Consider the following 21,876-nt stretch of genomic DNA (forward strand, 5'->3'; position numbering starts at 1 on the left):
GAAGAGGTTATAGAGTTGAGTAGGGACTTGTAGCTAGAGGAAAACTTCGACAGGTAGCAAAAAGCACACGAGCAATCAAGATGGGGGGAATAGCATGCAGTAAGGCAAAAAAATGGCAATGAGCATAATATAGTTATTTCAAAATAATAATGATCTAATAATTAATAATGTTTCACATTTTTTTGAACACTTACATATGCCAGGCACGTTTTAAGTGCTTCACACACATATTACCTGGTTTAACACAGTATTACTGTCACCCAGAGCACACTACTCAGGTCATTCTTTTCTGTTCCTGTTAGACAAATTGCCATGTCTGGGACTCAGTTTCTCTACCTGTTTAAAACAAGGCAGATAATACTGTACTATGCATATATGAGTGTACAGGTAAACACAAGGGACTGCATAGAAAATGATATACTTGTTAGGGTAAATTGGTAGATAAATGGTGGTGATTCTGTTTATTTTTTTTGAGGAACTTCCAGACTTTTGCAAAGTACAAAACAGCTGCGCCATTTTGCATTCTGACCAGGAGTGTGTGAGGATTCCAATTTTGCACATTCTTGGAAACGTTATTAGGTGGCTTTTTGCTCATAAACCATTCTACAGGGTATAAAGTGGTAATTCATTGTGGCTTTCATTTGCCTTTCCTTGATGGCTAATGAGGTTGAGCATCTTTTCAAGCAGTTTTGGCCAGTCATTTTCTTTGGAGAAATGTCTATTCAGATCCTTTACTATTTAAAAAAGTGGGTTGTCTTTTTAATGCTGAGCTTTAAGAGTTCTTTACATATTCTGGATATAAGTTCCTTATCAGATATATGCTTTGTAAATACATTCTGCCATCCTATGGGCAGTCTTTTCACTTTCTCGACTGCATCCAAATCTTTTCAACCTGGTCAAGTCCAATTTATCTACTTTTGTTGCTGTTGCTTGTGCTTTTAGTGTCATGTCTAAGTATCCATGGCCAAATCCAAAGTTGTTAAGATTTACCCCTGAGGCTTCCTCTAAGAGTTTTACATTCCTTTTGTTAAGTTCATTCTTCAGTACTTTATTATTTTTGATGTTATTATAAAAGGATGTTTAAAATGTCATTTTCATATTTTTCTAGTGTATAAAAATGGATTTTTACATATTGATCTTGTGTCCTGATATCTTGAACTTAACTATATGTTCTAATAGTTGGTTTTGGTGGATTTCTTGGGATTTTCTATAAACAAGATAACGTCATCTGTGATTAGATATGGGCTTCCCTCATACTCAGTTGGTAAAGAATCCATCTGCAATGCGGGAGACCCTGGTTTAATTTCTGGGTTGGGAAGATCTGCTGGAGAAGGGATAGGCTACCCTCTCCAGTATTCTTGATTAGGTATATTTACTTTTGCATTTGGATGCATTTCATTTTCTGACATTGGAGACAAATTGCAAACCAACAAATATAGAAAAATAATGAAACAACAATGTCAGATTTGTGATTTGTACGGGAATAAACTGTGATGATGTAATGAGTGACTTGGGTAGCTACCTCAGATTGGGTACATAGAAATGCCTCCTGGGAGGAAATCTAAAATCGGAAGTATAATAAAGAAACTTCTCTTGGCAGTGGGACAGCTAATGCAAAGGAACTAAAAGGTGGGAATGGGTTTACTTACTGGAGGAACAGGTAGACCATGTGACTGGAATGTAATAGCAAGAAGGGAAAGGAAACCTAAGAGGCAGCCAAGGGCTAGGCTGAATGTGACTGTATAAACCTGGGCAATGGAAATTGGGTTTTATTCTCAGTATGAAGAAGTGTTACTATAGTGTTAAGCAGGGAAGTGATGTGATCTGAATCACACGTCAAAATTACTGTAATTGTTTTGTGTATAATAGAGGTTGAAGTGGGAGTTGGAAGCATGTAGGACCCTTGGAGATGTTACTAACCTGGAGTGGTAGGCCACGGCGATGGAGAGAAGCGAATGGATACAGCATACGGATGGGACTTGCTGATGAAATTGGATGTGGGGAGCAAAGGCAAAAGAGGAATGATGAATAATTTCTAGAGACTCAGCTTACGCACTTGAGTGGGCAGTGGTGCCATTTACTGAGCAAGCAGGGAGTTGGTGGTGGGTTGGGGAGCTACATCACAAGTCACGCTTCTATCATGTCAAGTTGGTGACACTTACTGATATTCCAAATACAAACGTCAAGTGGGCAGTTGGATTAAACAAGACTAGAACGACAGAGAGGGAGCTGGGGTCACTTGTTTTCAGTGTGAAGGAGCTGCCAGTGAGCCAGAAGGCACTCCAGGAGAGAATGGTTTAGGCAATCCACAGTGAAACTGTTTCAAATGCTACAGGCCTAGTATGTGAGTTACTTTAGCTGCCTGAAAGTTTTTCTCCACCTGGAAAATGGGGGTAATACCCAGTCTGGGGGTTGCCTGTAAGACTAAAGGCAAGAGGCACTCAGAAAGCCAGTAACATCTCAGCACATACATTTAGCAACTACACTTCTACAACCACCTCTAGTTCATAAGAACTGGTCTTGGCATAGACAAGCATAAAGAGCAAAACTAGCTACATTTTCTGAAGTAAAGATAACCTTGGAGTAAGAGCTACTCTAAAACAACGGCTGCAGCCTCACTCTCCTTCAGTAAACCTCACCAAAAACTGCACAGGTCACTACCACCTATCAGGAAATAGTTTTCCTACCTAACTCTTCCTATAAATCCTGTTTACACTGCTTAAGTAAAGCAAGACTTTCAGTATAACAAAATAACAAATGATGCCACAGCAACTACTTAAGAATTAGGCACCTCTCACCTTTCTTGCATTAAACACACATCAGTCTTAACAACTCAAGTTAGAGGAAGAGGGGTATCCATCTTTCATTTTAAAGACTTTAAGGCCAATTCCCAAATATTAAAATAACAATGCAGCAATAATACTAGCTAACATTTCTATTAGCCAGAAAACATTGTATTTATTTTGGAAATAATATCATTCCCATATCATCCTTCTCAATAGATCAGCCTTATCATTATTATTATTATTGGCTGTGAGTGAGGCATGCAGGATCTTATTCCCTGACCTTAGTTTCCAGGCCAGGGACTGAACCTGTCCCCCCTGCCTTGGAAACTGGAGTCTTAACCACTGGACTGCCGGGGAAGTTTATCTGTGCTCAGTCATGTCCAACTCTGCCACCCCTTGGCTCCTCTGTCCATGGAATTTTCCAGCCAAGAATACTGGAGTGAATTGCCATTTCCTTCCCCAGGGGATCTTCCTGACCCAAGGAAGATCTGTATCTCCTGCACTGCAGGCAGATTCTTTACCACTGTGCCACAGGGGAAGCCCTCAGGGAAGTCTCTAGATCAGTTTTAAATGACAGCATTAGGCCTATTAGTTCGCTGATTCGGAAAATGTCAACATTCACTCTTGCCATCTCCTGTTTGACTACTTCCAATTTGCCTTGATTCGTGGACCTAACATTCCAGGTTCCTATGCAACATTGCTCTTTACAGCACTGGACCTTGGCTCCATCACCAGTCACATCTACAACTGGGTGTTGTTTTTTGTTTTGGCTCTGTCTCTTCATTCTTTCTGGAATTATTCCTCCACTGATCTCCAGTAGCATAGTGGGCACCTACTGACCTGGGGAGTTCATTTTTCAGTGTCATAGCTTTTTGCCTTTTCATACTGTTCATGAGGTTCTCAAGGCAAGAATACTGAAGTGGTTTGCCGTTCCCTCCTCCAGTGGACCACATTTTGTCAGAACTCTCCACCATGACCCATCTGTCTTGGATGGCCCTACATGGCGTGGCTCATAGTTTCATTGAGTTAGACAAGGCTGTGGCCCATGTGATTAGATTGGTTAGTTTTCCGTGATTGTGGTTTTCGGAATATGGAGTACAGAATGAAGCAGGGCAAAGGGTAATAAGAGTTTTGGCAAGAGAATGCACTGGTTATAGCAAACACCTTCTTCCAACAACACAAAAGAAGACTCTACACATGGATATCACCAGATGATCAACACCAAAATCAGATTGATTATATTTTCGCAGCCAAAGATGGAGAAGCTCTATACAGTCAGCAAAAACAAGACCGGGAGCTGACTGTGGCTCAGATCATGAACTCCTTATTGCCAAATTCAGACTTAAATTGAAGAAAGTAGGGAAAACCACTAGACCATTCAGGTACAACCTAAATCAAATCCATAATGATTATACAGTGGAAGTGAGAAATAGATTTAAGGGACTAGATCTGACAGAGTGCCTGAAGAACTATGGATGGAGGTTCATGACATGGTACAGGAGACAGGGAGCAAGATCATCCCCAAGAAAAAGAAATGCAAAAAAGCAAAATGGCTGTCTGAGGAGGCCTTACAAATAGCTGTGAATAGAACAGAAGCCAAAAGCAAAGGAGAAAAGGAAAAATATACCCATCTGAATGCAGAGTTCCAAAGAATAGCAAGGAGAGTTAAGAAAGCCTTCCTCAGTGATCAGTGTCAAGAAATAAAGGAAAATAATAGAATGGGAGAGACTAGAGATCTCTTCAAGAAAATTAGGGATACCAAGGGAACATTTCATGCAAAGAAGGGCACAATAAAGGACAGAAATGGTATGGACCTAACAGAAGCAAAAGATATTAAAGAGGTGGCAAGAATACACAGAAGAACTATACAAAAAAGATCTTTACGACTCAGATAATCATGATGGTGTGATCACTCATCTAGAGCCAGACATCCTGGAATGTGAAGTCAAGTGGGCCTTAGAAAGCATCACAACGAACAAAGCTAGTGGAGGTGATGGAATTCCAGTTGAGCTATTTCAAATCCTAAAAGATGATGCTGTGAAAGTGCTGCACTCAATATGCCAGCAAATTTGGAAAACTCAGCAGTGGCCACAGGACTGGAAAAGGTCAGTTTTCATTCCAATCCCAAAGAAAAGCAATGCCAAAGAATGTACAAACTACTGCACAATTCCACTCATCTCACATACTAGTAAAGTAATCCTCAAAATTCTCCAAGCCAGGCTTCAACGATACATGAACTGTGAACTTCCAGATGTTCAAGCTGGTTTTAAAAAGGCAGAGGAACCAGAGATCAAACTGCCAACATCCGTTGGATTATTGAAAAAGCAAGAGTTCCAGAAAAACATCTATTTCTGCTTTATTGACCATGCCAAAGCCTTTGACTGTGTGGATCACAATAAACTGTGGAAAATTCTGAAAGAGATGGGAATACCAGACCACCTGACCTGCCTCCTGAGAAAACTGCATGGAGGCTCAGAAAGCAACAGTTAGAACTGGACATAGAACAATAGACTGGCTCCAAATAGGAAAAAGGAGTACGTCAAGGCTGTATATTGTCACCGTGTTTATTTAACTTATATGTACAGTACATCACGAGAAACACTGGACTGATGAAGCACAAGTTGGAATCAAGATTGCTGGGAGAAATAGCAATAACCTCACATATGCAGATGACACACCCTTATGGCAGAAAGTGAAGAAGAACTAAAGAGCCTCTTGATGAAAGTGAAAGAGAGTGAAAAAGTTGGCTTAAAGCTCAACATTCAGAAAACTAAGATCAGGGCATCTGGTCTCATCACTTCATGGCAAATAGATGGGGAAACAGTGGAGACAGTGGCTAACTTTATTTTTTGAGGGGCTCTAAAATCACTGCAGGTGACTTCAGCCACGAAATTAAGACGCTTACTCCTTGGAAGAAAAGTTATGACCAGCCTAGACAGCATATTAAAAAGCAGAGACATTACTTTGCCAACAAAGGTCCGTCTAATCAAGGCTATGGTTTTTCCAGTAGTCATGTATGGATGTGAGAGACTATAAAGAAAGCTGAGCACCAAAGAATTGATGTTTTTGAACTGTGATGTTGGAGAAGACTCTTGAGTCCCTTGGACTGCAAGGAGATAAAACCAGTCCACCCTAAAGGAAATCAGTCCTGAATATTCATTGGAAGAACTGATGTTGAACCTGAAACTCCAATACTTTGGCCACCTGCTGCGAAGCTGACTCATTTGAAAAATCCCTGATGTTGGGAAAGATTGAAGGCAGGAGGGGAAGGGGACAACAAAGGATGAGATGGTTGGATGGCATCACTGACTCAATGGGCATGAGTTTGAGAGCTAGTGACGGACAGGGAGGCCTGGCATGCTGCTGTCCATGGGGCCGCAAAGAGTCGAACATGACTGAGTGACTGAACTGAACTGAAGCCTTTTAGAATTGGACTGGCTAGATAGCGCCCATGCCTTTTAACTGGGAGGTGTGAAAATGTGAGGTTTATAATAGAATAGTTGAGGATTGAAGAATTACTTTGAGATGTTGAAGATAAAAGGGTTTTTGTTTGTTTTTATACATTTGCCTTTGGCAGATTAGTGTGGTGGGCTTCCCAGGTGGCTCAGTGGTAAAGAATCTGTCTGCCAAGCAGGAGATGTGGGTTTGATCCCTGGGTCAGTAAGATCTCCTGGAGAAGGAAATGGTAACACACTCCAGTATTCTTGCCTGGGGAATTCCATGGATGGAGGAGCCCGGTGGGTTACAACACAACTGAGTGGGCGTGCGAGCGTGCACGCACACACACACACAATTAGCATGACAGGGCTTCAGCTTCAGCTCTCAAAGCACTCAGCACAGCTCACAATATCTGGCTAAGTGTTCTGAAGAAGGACAATAACAAAACGATGCAACAGTTATCAGTCATCTTTTCTGCAATATTTTATCCCTTAAATGTTTGCTGAAATTTTACCAGGATAATCTAATTTAAACAATCTTAAAGTGTACAAAATTCATTTCTTCCATGAAAACCTATGATCTGGAGCCCATATGATCTGAACTTTTTGAAAAGATGGAATGATTCAGTTCAAGGGACTCTGCAATTAACTTTTGTCATTAATGTTTATTTCAATTAAATAAATGTGAATTCAGAATTAATGTAAGATAAAACCTCAAAGTATTTGGCAAAACAAACGCTATTATGAGTATGGTTAAAATGTTTGTGTTACCTGTGTTATGAACTACAGACATTCACAAATTTAAAGCACATCCTGAAGAAAATAAAATTTTGATAAATTCTGTTTGTAAAAATCAATTCAGTGGTACAGTCCCCCTGGGGGAGAAGCAGTCTGCCTTGTTACCATCAATTAAAAATCAAATGAGATATTTCAATTGTGATCGTCACAGCACTCTATAAAACATACAAACCTAAATCCTTTTGATCAGAGACTACAGTAAACAAGACTGGTATTTAATAGGTCTTATAGATCATGTAGTATAAAACATTTTCTTCTGCAAATAAAAATTTCATAAACTATTTCAAAAATGTCAAACAACTGAATGTTGACTGCAACAAAACTTCCAAACAGAAGTTCAAAAATCTTGGCAAAGCTATGCATGTAACATCAAATAAAATCTAGCTTTATTTACCAACTAAAATATTCATTAAAAACACATAACACTTCAACATTTCAATAGAAATTGCTATTCTATTATCCATTATCAAGTCTGTTTTCTAAATAATTTGAAGAAGATTTCAATTATAAGATAAATGAAGACTAAAAATAAAAACAATGCAAATTGAAGTGTTTTAGAGACCTATATATAAGTAATTTCCAAACACATAATTGTTATATGATTACAGTTTGGAACAAAATTTCCCTGAGCACTCTTTCTGCGTGGTTAGAAAAACTGATTTCTCCTGAATAATTCAATTTTTCATCCATCAAGGGTATCTGGGAATCTTTCCTTCCAGACATCTCTAAAGTAATAACTGATTATAACCATTTTAAGGGGCTATTTGACTGGCTATAGATTAATGGTTGAGTTTTAGTGCCCTGAGAACTGTACAGTGGGTATCTTATACAACTGAAATGATTTACTATCCTAAAACTATCAACAGTTGTTTTAACAAATTCAGAATCCAAATTTGTTTTAACAAATCCAGCTGTTTTAACTAGCCTCACAGAAGAAAGAAGTAATAATCAGTAATTCAGACCAATAAATACATATTAAAAACTGAAAAAAAGAGTTGGATTAACATTGTGATTTCTCTGGAATAACACTGAAAAAAATTAAGCATTCTGCCAACACAGGAAATACTTCACCTTAAAACTTTACTTAATTCAGTTTTGAGATCTGTCACTCCTTAAAAGTCATGCAAACATAAAATTAGCATCACTGGAAATTTCATCACATAAATGGCAGTTCTCAAAGCTATCACAAAATTTACAGCCCAAAGACATACTATAATCAGTGCACATGTACAGTACCACTACTAGATGTGTTCCCCTAATTTTTTAAGATCTTAAAAAACTCTTAGCTATTTGAGAGTTTAGGCCTCTTCTCTTTCAAATAAATAAAGTATAACAAATACCTGGGAGTCTTAACTATGTAAATTTCTAAATACTAATTTTTTATATAGGCTAGCATCACACTGATAGCTAATGGTGAATGATGTTGGATTCGTGATCTCTGAGGACGATTTCAGCTTCAGGACTAGGGACCAAGCTTGATCAACAAGAGCTTTTGTGAAGCAGAGTTCTATTAAAAGTATAAAAAGGGACAGAGAAAGCTTCTGACATAGACATCAGAAAGGGGATAGAGAGTGCCCCCCATCCATAGTCTTATCAAGGCCTTATATACTTTTATCAGGCCCACTCCCACAGCAAACATCTTATCATAACAAGATTAGTCAGAAGGTTCTTGTTAAGAACATAAACATGTCCTAGAGCAAGATACATTGCTGTTACATAATCATTAGTACAGAGCTTAAGGAAAAACATACCCTTGGGTCATTAGCTCTGGGCTTAAAGAAAAACTGTTTTATGTGACTAATGTAGAAAAAGAATGTATGTCCTTTTCTCCTTGAGAGCCCCAGACCCCTTTCTCCTTCTCAAGGGCCCAGACCCCTTCCTCCTCCATGAGAGTCCTGGACCCCTTCCTCCTTGAGGGCCCCAGACTCCTTATCAACCTACCTAAGAATGAATTCTCTCAAAACCAAAGGAAAATCATATTTAAGAAGTTGCATATTTATAATTTCATGAGACTTAACTATGTATTTCCCTTACCACTATGATTTACGTGGCTTGCAAGAATATTTAATAAATAACTTAAAACATTTAGAAGTAATCATTCCGAAGATCTTCAAGTAAGCAATTTCAAGTGTCCAGAGGTATGTCTTCTGTCTTCTTATATTTTAAGGTGCTTTACGCAGGCCGACCTTGACCAAAACGACTTTTAGACCTAGATTTTTTTAAACAGAAAAGAAGGTAAGAGGTGGTTCTAAAACAATAAGAAGTTGCCACTGCTTTACGTTAAGTCTGACTGACACTGTCAAAATTTAATGAAAATTCATGTATCTCCATAATCCACTTTAAAAATCCTTGGAGTGAAATGTATTTTGGAATTCAGGTATTTTTTTAAATTGGTGGAGATAATATGTACATACATTGTATATTATGAACCTGGAGTAGTGCCCCATAACCAAACACATGAATATTTCTTCACTGATACAAAGGAGCCCTTATATTAAATGGGATAAATAAAAACTACAAATAGCACCACAGTAGCTCAGATCAGGTTTGAGTTGCCACAAATGTATGAAAAAAACTTTTTGGCTTTCTGAGTTTTCTGGATTTCGGAATTGCAGATAAGGCATTTGGATCTGTAGTATTAATGATCACATTTCAGTAACTGCTAATCTTTCAAAGAAAGTTTGTGCTGTAAAATGATACAGAACATACAAGTTAGATATTCTTTTTCTTTGGCCCCATTGCACAGTATGAAGGATCTTAGTTCCCGGACCAGGAATTGAACCCTAGCCCCCTGCAGTGGAAGCATGGAGTCTTAACCACTGAACCTCCAGGGAAGTCCCACAGGTAAGATTTTATAAAGAGAGAACAAGAAATTAGAAAATTTCAATGATTTATATAAAGTAGTAATATGTTATCAATAAACAGCATAAAAATTCTGCTAGTTTGCAGTGGCACCACAGCTTACATTTGTCAGCTGTTGGCTCAGAACCGAGCTGACTCAATAAACAGAAAACTGATTTAAAAAAACTATACTTCCATTAAATTTTGCCATCATGACCTTTTAAAGTCTTAACTCTTAAGTTAAAATCTGGTTCTGACTAATGTCTTGATGATCTAATCTCCAAACAAAACAGAAATCAAATTATGTGCTTTAGTGTTCATATGATTTTTCCCTTAAGAAAAAAAAAAAAAAATCATCACTTCAAAGCTGGCATTCTGAATTCACTTCTGCTGATTTACCTTGTGTTTTTTTCCGAGCTGCTCTGCCGAGCACTGACTGGCACTGAGGCCTTGATTTGTGCTTCAAGCCTGGAATAAATCCCTCCTGCAAACTGTAAAGGAGCACAATTAAGTTACTATCTATATGGAACCAACAGAAGCTCAGCTTTATTGAAACAGCATTACTTTTTAATTTAGAAGTAATTTTATTTTGATTTTTTAAATTAAAAAGTTTAGCTCTTTGGAGTTATAATTTATACATACTATTTTACTTTAAAATTCACCCTATTTAGTGTACTGTTTTGAGTTTTGACAAATGCATACAGTTATGTGAACACTTGTAATGGAGACATAACCTAGTTCCACCACCCCAAGAAAATCCCCTAGTGCCCCCTTTTAAGGCCAATGATTTGATGACTTTACAGTACAAATTCTGGCAACCATCAACTTTTGGGTTTTTTTTCTTGGCTGGTCTGTGTAGTTTACAGGATCTTAGTTCCTTGACCAAGGATAGAACTTGTGCCCTTGGCAGTGAAAGAACAGAGTCCTAACCACTGGACAACCAGGGAATTCCCCTACTTATCTGTTTTATGTCCCTATACCTTTGCATTTTCCAGAACCTTATATATATATATACAAAATCATATAGCTTACAGCCTTTTGAATAAGGCTTCTTGCACTTACCATGATGTGTAGGAGATTCATCTATGTTGCAGCATGTATCAGTAGCTCATTCTTTTTTATATATACCACAGTCTTATTCAGTTATCAAGTAAAGGACATTTGGGTTGTTTCTAGTTTTTAACAATTCTAAATAAAGCCCCTGTAAAGATGTGTGAAATGATCTGCATGGTGAGTAAACATTAATATAAGAAAGAACCAAACTGTTTTCCAAAGTAGCCAATCCCTTTTGCGTCCTTACTAGTTATATATGACAGTTCCAGTTGCTCTATATCCTTGTTAGCATATTAAAAAAACTTTTTTAGACATTTTAGTGGGTGTATAGTGGTATCTTGTTGAGGGATTAATTTACATTTCCCTAATGACTAAGAAGGCAAAGAGGCTGTCTCAGGAGGCTTTACTAACAGCTGAGGAAAGAAGTGAAGTGAAAGGCAAAGGAAAAAAGGAAAGATATACCCAACTGAATGTAGAGTTCCAGAGAAAAGAAGGAGAGATAAGAAGGCCTTCTATAAGGAACAATGCAAAGAAACAGAGGAAAACAACAGAATGGGAAAGACTAGACATTTCTTTAAGAAAACTGGAGATGTCAAGGGAATATTGTATGCAAGGATGGGCGTGATAAAGGAAAGAAACGGTATGGACCTAACAGAAGCAGAAGGGATGAAGAAGAGGTGGCAAGAATATACAGAAGAACTATACAAGAAAGGTCTTAATGACTCAGATAACCACCATGGTGGTGTCACTCCCCTAGAGCCAGACATCCTGGAGTATGAAGTCAAGTGGGCCTTAAGAAGCATCACTACAAACAAAGCTAGTGGAGGTGATGGAATTCCAGTTGAGCTATTTCAAATTCTAAAAGATGATGCTGTTAAAGTGCTACACTCAATAGGTCAGCAAATTTGGAAAACTCAGCAGTGGCCACACGACTGGAAAAGGTCAGTTTTCATTCCATTTCAAAGAAGGGCAATGTCAAAGAATGTTCAAACTACCGCACAACTGTACTCATTTCACATGCTAGCATGGTAATGCTCAAAATCCTTCAAGCTAGGCTTCAACCGTATGCGAACTGATAACTTCCAGATGTACACCTGGGTTTACAAAAGGCAGAGGAAACAGAGATCAAACTGTCAACATTTGTTGGATCACGGAAGAAACAACGAAATTCCAGAAAAATGTCTACTTCTGCTTCATTGACTACACTAAAGCCTTTGACTGTGTGGATCATAACAGCTGGAAAATTCTTAAAGAAGTGGGAATACCAGACCACCTTCCCTGTCTCCTGTTTGTGGGTCAAGAAGCAACAGCTAGAACCAGACATGGAACAATGGACTGGTTCAAAACTGGGAAAGGAATACATCAAGGCTAAATACTGTCAACTTGCTTATTTAACTTTTACACAGAGTATATCATGTGAAATGCTGGGCTGGATGAATCACAAGCTGGAATCAAGACTGCTAGGGGAAATATCAACAACCTCAGATATGCAGATGACACCATTCTAATGGCACGAAGTGAAGAGGAACTGAAGAGCCTCTCAATGGGGGGTAGTGAAAAGCTGGCTTGAAACTCAACATCAAAAAACTCAGATCATGGCATCTGGTCCCATCATTTCACGGCAAATAGAAGCAGAAAAAGTAGAAGCAGTGACAGATTTTACCTTCTTGGACTTCAAAATCACTGTGGACACTCCAAAATTTCATGGTGAAATTTTCACTGCAGCCATGAAATTAAAAGATGCTTGCTCCTTAGAAGGAAAACTAAGCCAAACCTAGACAGCATATTCAAAAGTAGAGCTACCACTTTGCTGACAAAGGTTCGTATAGTCAAGGCTATGGTTTTCCCAGTAGTCATGTATGGATATGAGAGCTGGATCATAAAGAAGACTGAGCACTGAAGAACAGATGCTTTCAAATTGTGGTGCTGGAGAAAACTCTTGAGAGTCCACTGGACTGCAAGGAGATCAAACCAGTCAATCCTAAAGGAAATCAACCCTGAATATCCCCTGAAAGGACTGATGCTGAAGCTTCAATACTGTAGCCACCTGATGTGAAGAGGTGACTCACTGGTGACGACTCTGACACTGAAAAAGACTTACGGCAAGAGGAGAAGTGGGCAGCAGAGGATAAGATAGTTAGCATGGCTGATCCAATGGACAAGAGTCTGAGCAAACTCCAGGAGATAGTGGAGGACAGAGGAGCCTTGGTATGCTACATTCCATGGGGTCACAAAGAGTAGGACAAGACTTAGTGACTGAACAACAATAATAATGACTAATGGCATTTTTGGTGGTAGCTCAGCAGTAAAGAATCTGCCTGCACTGCAGGAGACAGGAATTCAATCCCTTGGTCAGGAAGATCCTCTGGAGAAGGAAATGGCAACCTGTTCTAGTATTCTTGCCTGGGAAATACCATGCACAGAGGTCACAAAAGAGTTGGACAAGACTTGGCAAAAATAAACAAAAAAAGATGACTAGTGATGCTGCCATCTTTTCCTGTGCTTCTTTGCTACCTTCTCTCATGAAGTCTATGGTTAATTTTTTGCCTATTTCTTTTTATTGGGCTGTTTATTTTATCAGTTTATGGCTTGTTTTTTCATTCTCTTAATAATGCCTTTCAAAAAGAAGTTTTAAATTTTGATGAAATCCAATTTTTTTCTTTTATGGATCATGCTTTTGGTGTTGTAGCTAAGAAATATTTGTCTCACCCATGGTGATGAAGACTTTTTTTTTCCTGTTTCTTGTAGGGAAGTAAATTTTTCAAGAAAAGCATTAGGGGCAAAAGTTACTGTAAATATATAATACTGATACTAATGATGATATATAATGTTATAACTAATATGTAATTCAGCAAGAGTACAGGTATTTGTTATCATTTTTATCGTAAGACAACATCTTATTTTAAAGATAACATCTAAGCACCGATACAGAGCTGATGAAATTAGCAACTCCAGGAGGTCACCTTCCACGATGAAGTTAATCTGTTCTTGGATACTATACTTTCAGTGACAGTGTACTTTACTATGTGTGTGACACAGGTCTATGGGCCATAAGAGGTGGTGAAAAACTTTTATGTGAATGAATTGGCTAACTGGTACAGAATATAAAAATATATTAAAAATTTACTCTTTTAAAATCATAAAGCATCTTTATACTTATGATGAAAATAAAGTAGGAAAGAGTACTAATCAAGCACCATACGTGAGTACGTAATTCTTACTTCTTTTGCTTCCTTTGACCTGACTCGATCCAGATCACCCAATCTCATCTTTATTAGGTGCCCAGTAATTTCAGACATCCGCCGCTGATCTGAAAGGTCAAAATTAATAAATCTTACTTTTTATGAGGATGTTTAATAATTTTTATTTCTTAAAGAAGACTGCAATTATTAAAAGTCCATGAAAACACCACTGTATATTATTTGCAGACACATACACCTATTTATCTTTGAAGGACTTTAGGCTTCAAGTGGCAAAATGGCTCATATGTATATAACTGGGCTGCTTTTAAGATGACTGTAAGTCAGCTGAAGACATATTCAGCCTTCTTGAAAGTGGAAGCAGTGGATGACAGTCAGGCTGAGAGACCTCAGAATGAGGATGCATGAAACCACACATTATCTATTGGGGTTGTCTAGTAATGAAACTCTGGTTGATGCCTAAGGGAATGTGCTAATTTTGGGCCTTATTCTAGTTGGAACCTTTAAAGCTATTCAGCATACTTCATAAGACTCCTATCATTGCTCTTTATATCCAATTTGTACATTACCCAAGTAATACTACTTACCATCTTCTCTTTGGGCATCTTGGTTGAATCTCAAGGATCTTGTGGCATCCCACTTATTCTTCTGCATACTCACACTATTGAAAAAATTACACAGAAATCAGCATTGATGTTTTTAGAGTGAACATCTGACTGGATTAAGGAGTAATACTCACATGAAAGGAGACACATCTCTAGAAGTTGACTAAAAAAAAGTAGACAACATTAAGGCCCAATTAGAACATATTTACTGATTAGCATTATAGGTAATAACAAAAAAGAGTTTACATTTATTGGGTACAAGATACTGTACCCAGAGCATTACAAGCATTGTTTCACTGAAGCCCTGCAACAACCATGTGAGATGGATGCTATCATTATCTCTATATTAAAATAGTTTCAGAGGAGTTAAGAAACTTATCCAAAGGGAAAGAGACCTAGAATTAGAACCCATTTCATTTATCTGAACTGGAAGCCCCCCACCTCTAATGCAGTCTTTTAGAATTCACTCATTCTGTGCCTGTGGTCCTTAACATGGAGATGAAAGTGCAATCCATCCAACATATTCTGTGTGGAATGTGTCTCTGCCCCAGCTTTTCACACATTTTCAGAATCCACAGTTCCTCTTTTAGCCAACAGTAGTTATACTGTTCTCTTATTCCTACCTGGCTTTTTACTCCTTCCTTTGAAGGCATGAGGAAATAAGAATAATTTCAAATGGTCATAAAATATAATCAATTTTGAAAATTGTTTTATTTTTTGAATAAGTAATACTGGTCCAAAATTCAAGAAGTATAAATAGGACACATAGTAAAAAAGTTTCTGTCCCTCCCCCTAGAGATCCAGTTCCCTTCCTTAGAGGCAGCCAGTTTTATCAATGGCTGGCACAGCTTTCTACAGCTACTTTATGGGTATATAAGAAAATTCATATATATTCCTTTATCCATTCTATATAAATGGTAGCATAATATACCACTATACATACTGCTCTGTACTTTTCCTTTTTTCTTCTTCTCTTATAGTTACTTTGCAATAGTGTATTAGTTTCTGGTATAAAGTGATTCAGCTTTATATATATATGTATATATACTGGAGTGGATAGCCATTCCCTTCTCTAGGGGATCTTCCCAACCTAGGAATCAAACCTGGGTCTCCCACATTGCAGGCAGATTCTTTACTGTCTGAGCTACCAGGGAAGCCCATTATATATATATTTGTATATATTCTTTTTCACACTTTTCCACTGTAGTTTATTGTAAGACTTTGAATATAGTCCCCTGTGCTATAGGATCTTGTTGTCTATTTCATATATAGTAGTAGTTTGTATATGCTAATCCAAAACTTCTAATTTATCTTTCTTATACTTCACTTTCCTTTCTTCATGTGTCAATATACCTTAGAGATCTTTAATCTCAGTCTTTACAGATTCTTCACTCATTTTTACACTGCTAGCATTCCACTATGGTACCGTAGCTCTTCTTTTTCAGATTTTTCCTGGACGTACTTGCTTATTTCTTAATACAACCTAACAATAGTAATAATTAGAATAGACAATTTATAGTTACCTTCTCCAGGGCCTTTTCTTTCTTCTGACCACAGGGTGAAGACATCTGCTTCTTTGGTTGTTTAGTGAACTTCTTTGGCTTCTCCTTTTTCCCTGACAATAGAACGTCAGTGTTATCAGCCCATGCACTTGTCATATCCAAACAATAAAATCACTGAAAAAATAAAACACTGTTTTTAAAAACTAAAAAATTACCTTTGGATAAAAAGTAAATATATGGAGAAATAAAACTAAAAGTGCTTTATAGAGGTTCATTTTACTTTTCTTCTCTCTACTTGGTGAAAATCTTAGGGAAAAAAATGAGGGCAATGAATTCCAAGACCCAATGAAATTAAACGTAGAAAAATGCTGGAGAAATTACACATAGTTATTTCCCTGAATCTAACATGACAGTGGAGTCATCTCCTAATTTCAAATTTTTCAATATAAAAAATAACTGTAACCTAAAAAATCACAAATTGAGAAGGGGAGAAAAGAAGAGTTCACACACACAATCTTTAAAATGCCTTTGTTCACACAGGAGGTTGGGCTATGAGGGTAAAAATGGAGGTAGAATATAAATGATCCTGGGAAGATGCAGATCTGGAATAAACTGTATTCGAAATGAGGGCATTCCTGCAGTGAACATTCGGACCTTACTCTTGGCTGACAGTTTAGTGGAGAAAGGAGACAGGCAAAAAAAGAGGGAGGGGAAAGAAGCATTTATCTAAGAACAAGGTTGGAAGGTTGATAATAATACATTAGATTGCTGTTTCCCAATTATCAATTATTTGTACAACACCTTTACAGTTTTTGCTCTATCCTAAAAAAGAAACTTCATCACTACCATAAATGAAAAACCTGTAAAATGTGCTACATAGAAGACAACTTTGAAGATAACAGAATAAAGACAAAACAACATCTAGAATCTAGATAGATTTATTTCTGTGCTGGCTCTGGGCCCCTGACATGTGTCTCTCTGTTAATGTGGGAGATTAACAAGTGTTATATTGCTAAAAATCCATGATAGGGTGGGCTACATGATAACAGCAGTGTGAAAGGGTGGACAATTCCTGCCCCCCAAATAATGATAAAAACAGAACAAAAATAGTATAAACAATCATCTGCAGGTACTGGAGAATAATCAAAGGAAGAGAGAAAGTTCACTGTTTACATGTGAAAAAAGCTTCCTTATCTGAGGGCACCTTTCCCCCTCCTCCCCAGCTCAGGGAGGAAAATCATAACCTTGAGTTGCAGGGAGAAAATGACAGAGTTCAAAGCAACAGAGAAGCTAGGAATTCAAAGGGGAAAATTTGGAAACAAGAAAGAGATCTGAGGCCTAAAATGTGAACATGAACTATGCCTAAATTCTGAGCTGAATGTTAAACTATGCAAGTACACGGGAAACCCTAGGAAGCTCAGCTAAAAAGGCAAGCAGAAACTAGGGTGGGGTGTTGAGCACTGCAAGACGGAACTGCTCTCTGTGAGAGGAGGCACGTTTCCTGTGCCTTTGAATGACTTTCCCAAACTGTTTTTAGCTTGAGCTTCTGAGAGTCTTGCTGGCTTGAATTATTGCGGGTCAGACCTGGGACTGGAAAAACAAGTAGGAATCTAGGGGGAACCCCAAAGCAGGGAAACCACCAAGCAGGTGCACCCCCCAATAAACTCTTTCCTTGGCTGACCACTAAACTCCCCAAACTGTCATCCTGCAGATGCTGCCACCCTCCATGGTGATTGCTGAGAAGTCGGGGGAATGCAAGAAGCAAGGTGAACAAGGAAACAGGATTGGCCCCAGAGAGCTGAGATACATATGAAAGAAATAAATTCAGTGAGCCCAAAGACTTACATCTTCCTATACACAGAATGTTAAATGCCTTCACTTCATAACTGATCTTGATGTTCAGACTGCCTGCTCTATTTGTTGCAAACTTGACCTGCCTCTTGAGAAACCTGTATGCAGGTCAGGAAGCAACAGTTAGAACTGGACATGGAACAATAGACTGGTTCCAAATAGGAAAAGGAGTACGTCAAGGCTGTATATTGTCACCCTGCTTATTTAACTTATATGCAGAGTACATCATGAGAAACGCTGGGATGGAAGAAGCACAAGCTGGAATCAAGATTGCTGGGAGAAATATCAATAACCTCAGATATGTAGATGACACCACCCTTATGGCAGAAAGTGAAGAGGAACTAAAAAGCCTCTTGATGAAAGTGAAAGAGGAGAGTGAAAAAGTTGGCTTAAAGCTCAACATTCAGAAAACTAAGATCATGGCATCTGGTCCCATCACCTCATGGGAAATAGATGGGGAGACAGTGGAAACAGTGTCAGACTTTATTTTTTGGGGCTCTAAAATCACTGCAGATGGTGACTGCAGCCATGAAATTAAAAGATGCTTACTCCTTGGAAGGAAAGTTATGACCAACCTAGATAGCATATTAAAACGCAGAGACATTACCTTGCCAACAAAGGTCCGTCTGGTCAAGGCTATGGTTTTTCCAGTGGTCATGTATGGATGTGAGAGTTGGACTGTGAAGAAAGCTGAGTGTCGAAAAATTGATGCTTTTGAACTGTGGTGTTGGAGAAGACTCTTGAGAGTCCCTTGGACTGCAAGGAGATCCAACCAGTCCATCCTGAAGGAGCTAAGTCCTGGGTGTTCATTGGAAGGATTGATGCTGAAGCTGCAACTCCAATACTTTGGCTACCTCATGCGAAGAGTTGACTCATTGGAAAAGACCCTGATACTGGGAGGGATTGGGGGCAGGAGGAGAAGGGGACAACAGAGGATGAGATGGCTGGATGGCATCACTGACTTGATGGGCATGAGTTTGAGTAAACTCCGGGAGTTTGTGATGGACAGGGAGGCCTGGCGTGCTGTGATTCATGGGGTTGCAAAGAGTCAGACACGACTGAGCGACTGAACTGAACTGAACTGAACTGTATACAGCCTAATGTCCCCCTGCCTCCACGGAGCAGTTTTCTCAGAGCTACTGAGATGCTGTCTCCTGGGCTCAGTGTCCTAAACATTCTCACCAGATAAAACAGCTCTCTACTTTCAGAATGTGAATATATTTTTTCAGTCAACAGTTTTGGCGACCATGAAGGAAACCAGAGCAGATTTCTTTCCTCCACCTGAACTTTATGAGAAACCAGAGACATAGTACCATAAGAAGCTCACTAAACTACACAGGCTGGTGTGGCCTTTGAGGTGGGGGGCAGGCAAAAGCAGCAGCAGCTAGCAGGCGAAAAAACCTGTGCAGAGACACCAGCAGGGAGACAGATTTTGCATTGTGGCTTAGGCAGGTTAATTGCTTATAAGAACAAAAATCCCAACAATTCTTAGGAGAATAAAAGGTTTCAGAGTTGCACAAAGATAACCTACAGTATTTAGTTTTCACCCAAAAGTCATGAGATAAAGAAAATGAGAAGTATGATCCACTCAGAAGAAACAGTTAATAGAAACTGATGGAGAAGTCCAGCATGTTGGACTTGGGAGACAATAATTTCAAAGCAACTGTTACAGATATGTTCAAAGGAAAAATGGTAGAATCTCAACACATAAAGTATAAAAGAAGAACCAGGGGGGAAATTTTAGAGCTGAAAGGTATAACTGAAATGAAAAAGTGAAAAAATGTACCAGATAGGCTCAAAAGAAAATCTGAATATGAAGTCAAGGATTAGAAACTATCCAATCGGGGGGAGAGATGACTGAAGAAAACACCCAGAGCCTTCGAGACAATATCAAAAGGCCACAGGTATATTGGAGACCCAGACAACAAATGTGAGAAAGGGGCACAAAAAATACTTAAAGAAATAATGATTGTAAGATAACAATTTATAGATTCAAGAAGTTCAACAAATCCTAAATAAAATAAACACAAAGAAAATCACATCTAGGCATGTCTTAGTCAAGCTTCTAAGCCAAAAATAAAAAGATAAATCTCAAAAGCAGCGAGATTAAAAGTGTACATTACATATGTAACGGGAAAATTTTTATCGTAAGGACTAACTTCTCAGAAACAATGGAGGCCAGAAGACATTGAAATCACATATTTAAAGTGCTGAAAGAAGGCGATATATAGATATATAGTTACACAGTTACGGCTGATTAGTGCTGTTGTATGACAGAAACCAACACAACATTATAAAGCAATTATCCTCCAAATTTAAAAAGAAGTGCTAAAAGAAAAAAGTTGTTAATCACGAATTATAAATTGAGAAAACTGTACTTCAAAAACAAAAGCAAAATAAAGACATTTTCAGGTGAATAAAAACAATTTACTAGTGCACTTGCAGTATACTTGCACTACAGGAAATAAGAAGTCCTTCATGCTCAGTTGCTAAAGAATCCATGGGGTCGCAGAGAGTCGGACACACTGAGAGACCTTCACTCATTCATGAATGAATGAATGAAAGAAAATAACATCAGATGGTAACAAAGATATAGAAACAAATGATAAACATGTTGGTAAATACAAAGGACTAAAGGTATATATTTTTCTTTGTTCCCTTCTCTAAAGGTTCTTATGTTAATATTCTACCTGGAGTAATTCATATTACCTTTAAGTAGACTGTGATATATTAAAAAGGCATGTTGAAATCTTTAGAACAATCAAATGCAAAGAAATATAACTAAAAAGCTAATAATTTAAATAATATACTAAAATTATTTTCTTAGCACAAAAAAAGCGGGAAAGGAGAAACAAAGAAACAAAATATTTGAGCCAACTAGAAAATGAATAGCAAAATGGCAAACCTAACACAACCATATCAATAAACACATTAAATATAAATACAATAAATGGTCCAATCAAAATGCAGAGATTGTCAAATTGGACAAGAAAGCAGTTTCCAACAATATGCTATCTACAAGATATATTCTTCAAGTTAAGAACTCCAACATTCAAAATAAAAGGATAGAAGAAAGATATGTCATTCAAATGGTAAACAAAACAAATCTAGAGTGATTATCTTAAAATTAAACAAAACAGACTTTAAGATAAGCAGTTCTACTATAAATAAAGAGGGCTCCAACATGATAAAATAGTCAGCACACTATAAATGCATACATGCCTAGTTACAAAGCTCAAACACATACTATGCCATGCCATGCCTGCTGCTCAGTCATGTCTTTGACTCTTTGAGACCCCATGGACTGTAGTTCATCAGGCTCTTCTCTCTATGGAATTTTCCAGTCAAGAATACTGGAGTCAGTTGCCATTTCCTACTCCAGTGGATCGTCTCAAACCAGGGATTGAACCCATGTCTCTTGAGTCTCCTGCATTGGCAGGCAGATTCTTTACCACTGTGCCACCTGGGAAACTATATCATGATAAAAGAGTCAATACACTGTAATTGTATATGTGCCCAGTTACAAAGCTCTAACCCATACATAAAGCAAAAGCTGACAGACTTGAAAGGAAAAATACATAAATTAACATGATAGCTTGAGATTTCAATACTAATCTCTTACTAATTGATAGAATAAGCAGTCAGAAAATGAGCACTAGAAAATCAAACTGACTTCACTCTACATTTATTTACAGACTACTCCACCAATAACAGAATTCACATTGTTTTCATGCACATCTGGAACATGTGTCAATAAAACTTAGAAGGTGAAAGCACAGACAGTACATTTTTTTATCACAATG

General features: G+C 38.0%; 1 protein-coding gene across 3 annotated transcripts in view; it reads right to left on the reverse strand.

The window, feature by feature from the left end:
* Window positions 1–6,868: 6,868 nt before the first annotated feature.
* SANBR (SANT and BTB domain regulator of CSR) overlaps window positions 6,869–21,876 on the reverse strand; it is a 77,303-nt gene continuing 62,295 nt past the window's right edge. For all 3 annotated transcript variants that reach the window (XM_061155374.1, XM_061155375.1, XM_061155376.1), the window contains 6 exons: window positions 16,244–16,335; window positions 14,855–14,883; window positions 14,703–14,776; window positions 14,137–14,225; window positions 10,262–10,353; window positions 6,869–9,230 (listed from right to left, as the gene is read on the reverse strand). In XM_061155374.1, coding sequence (XP_061011357.1) covers window positions 9,194–9,230; window positions 10,262–10,353; window positions 14,137–14,225; window positions 14,703–14,776; window positions 14,855–14,883; window positions 16,244–16,335 — 413 coding nt within the window. In that variant the 3' untranslated portion in view covers window positions 6,869–9,193. The remainder of the gene's footprint in view (window positions 9,231–10,261; window positions 10,354–14,136; window positions 14,226–14,702; window positions 14,777–14,854; window positions 14,884–16,243; window positions 16,336–21,876) is intronic.

This window comes from Dama dama, chromosome 11 (genome assembly GCF_033118175.1).
Source record: "Dama dama isolate Ldn47 chromosome 11, ASM3311817v1, whole genome shotgun sequence".
NCBI classification, from domain to species: domain Eukaryota; kingdom Metazoa; phylum Chordata; class Mammalia; order Artiodactyla; family Cervidae; genus Dama; species Dama dama.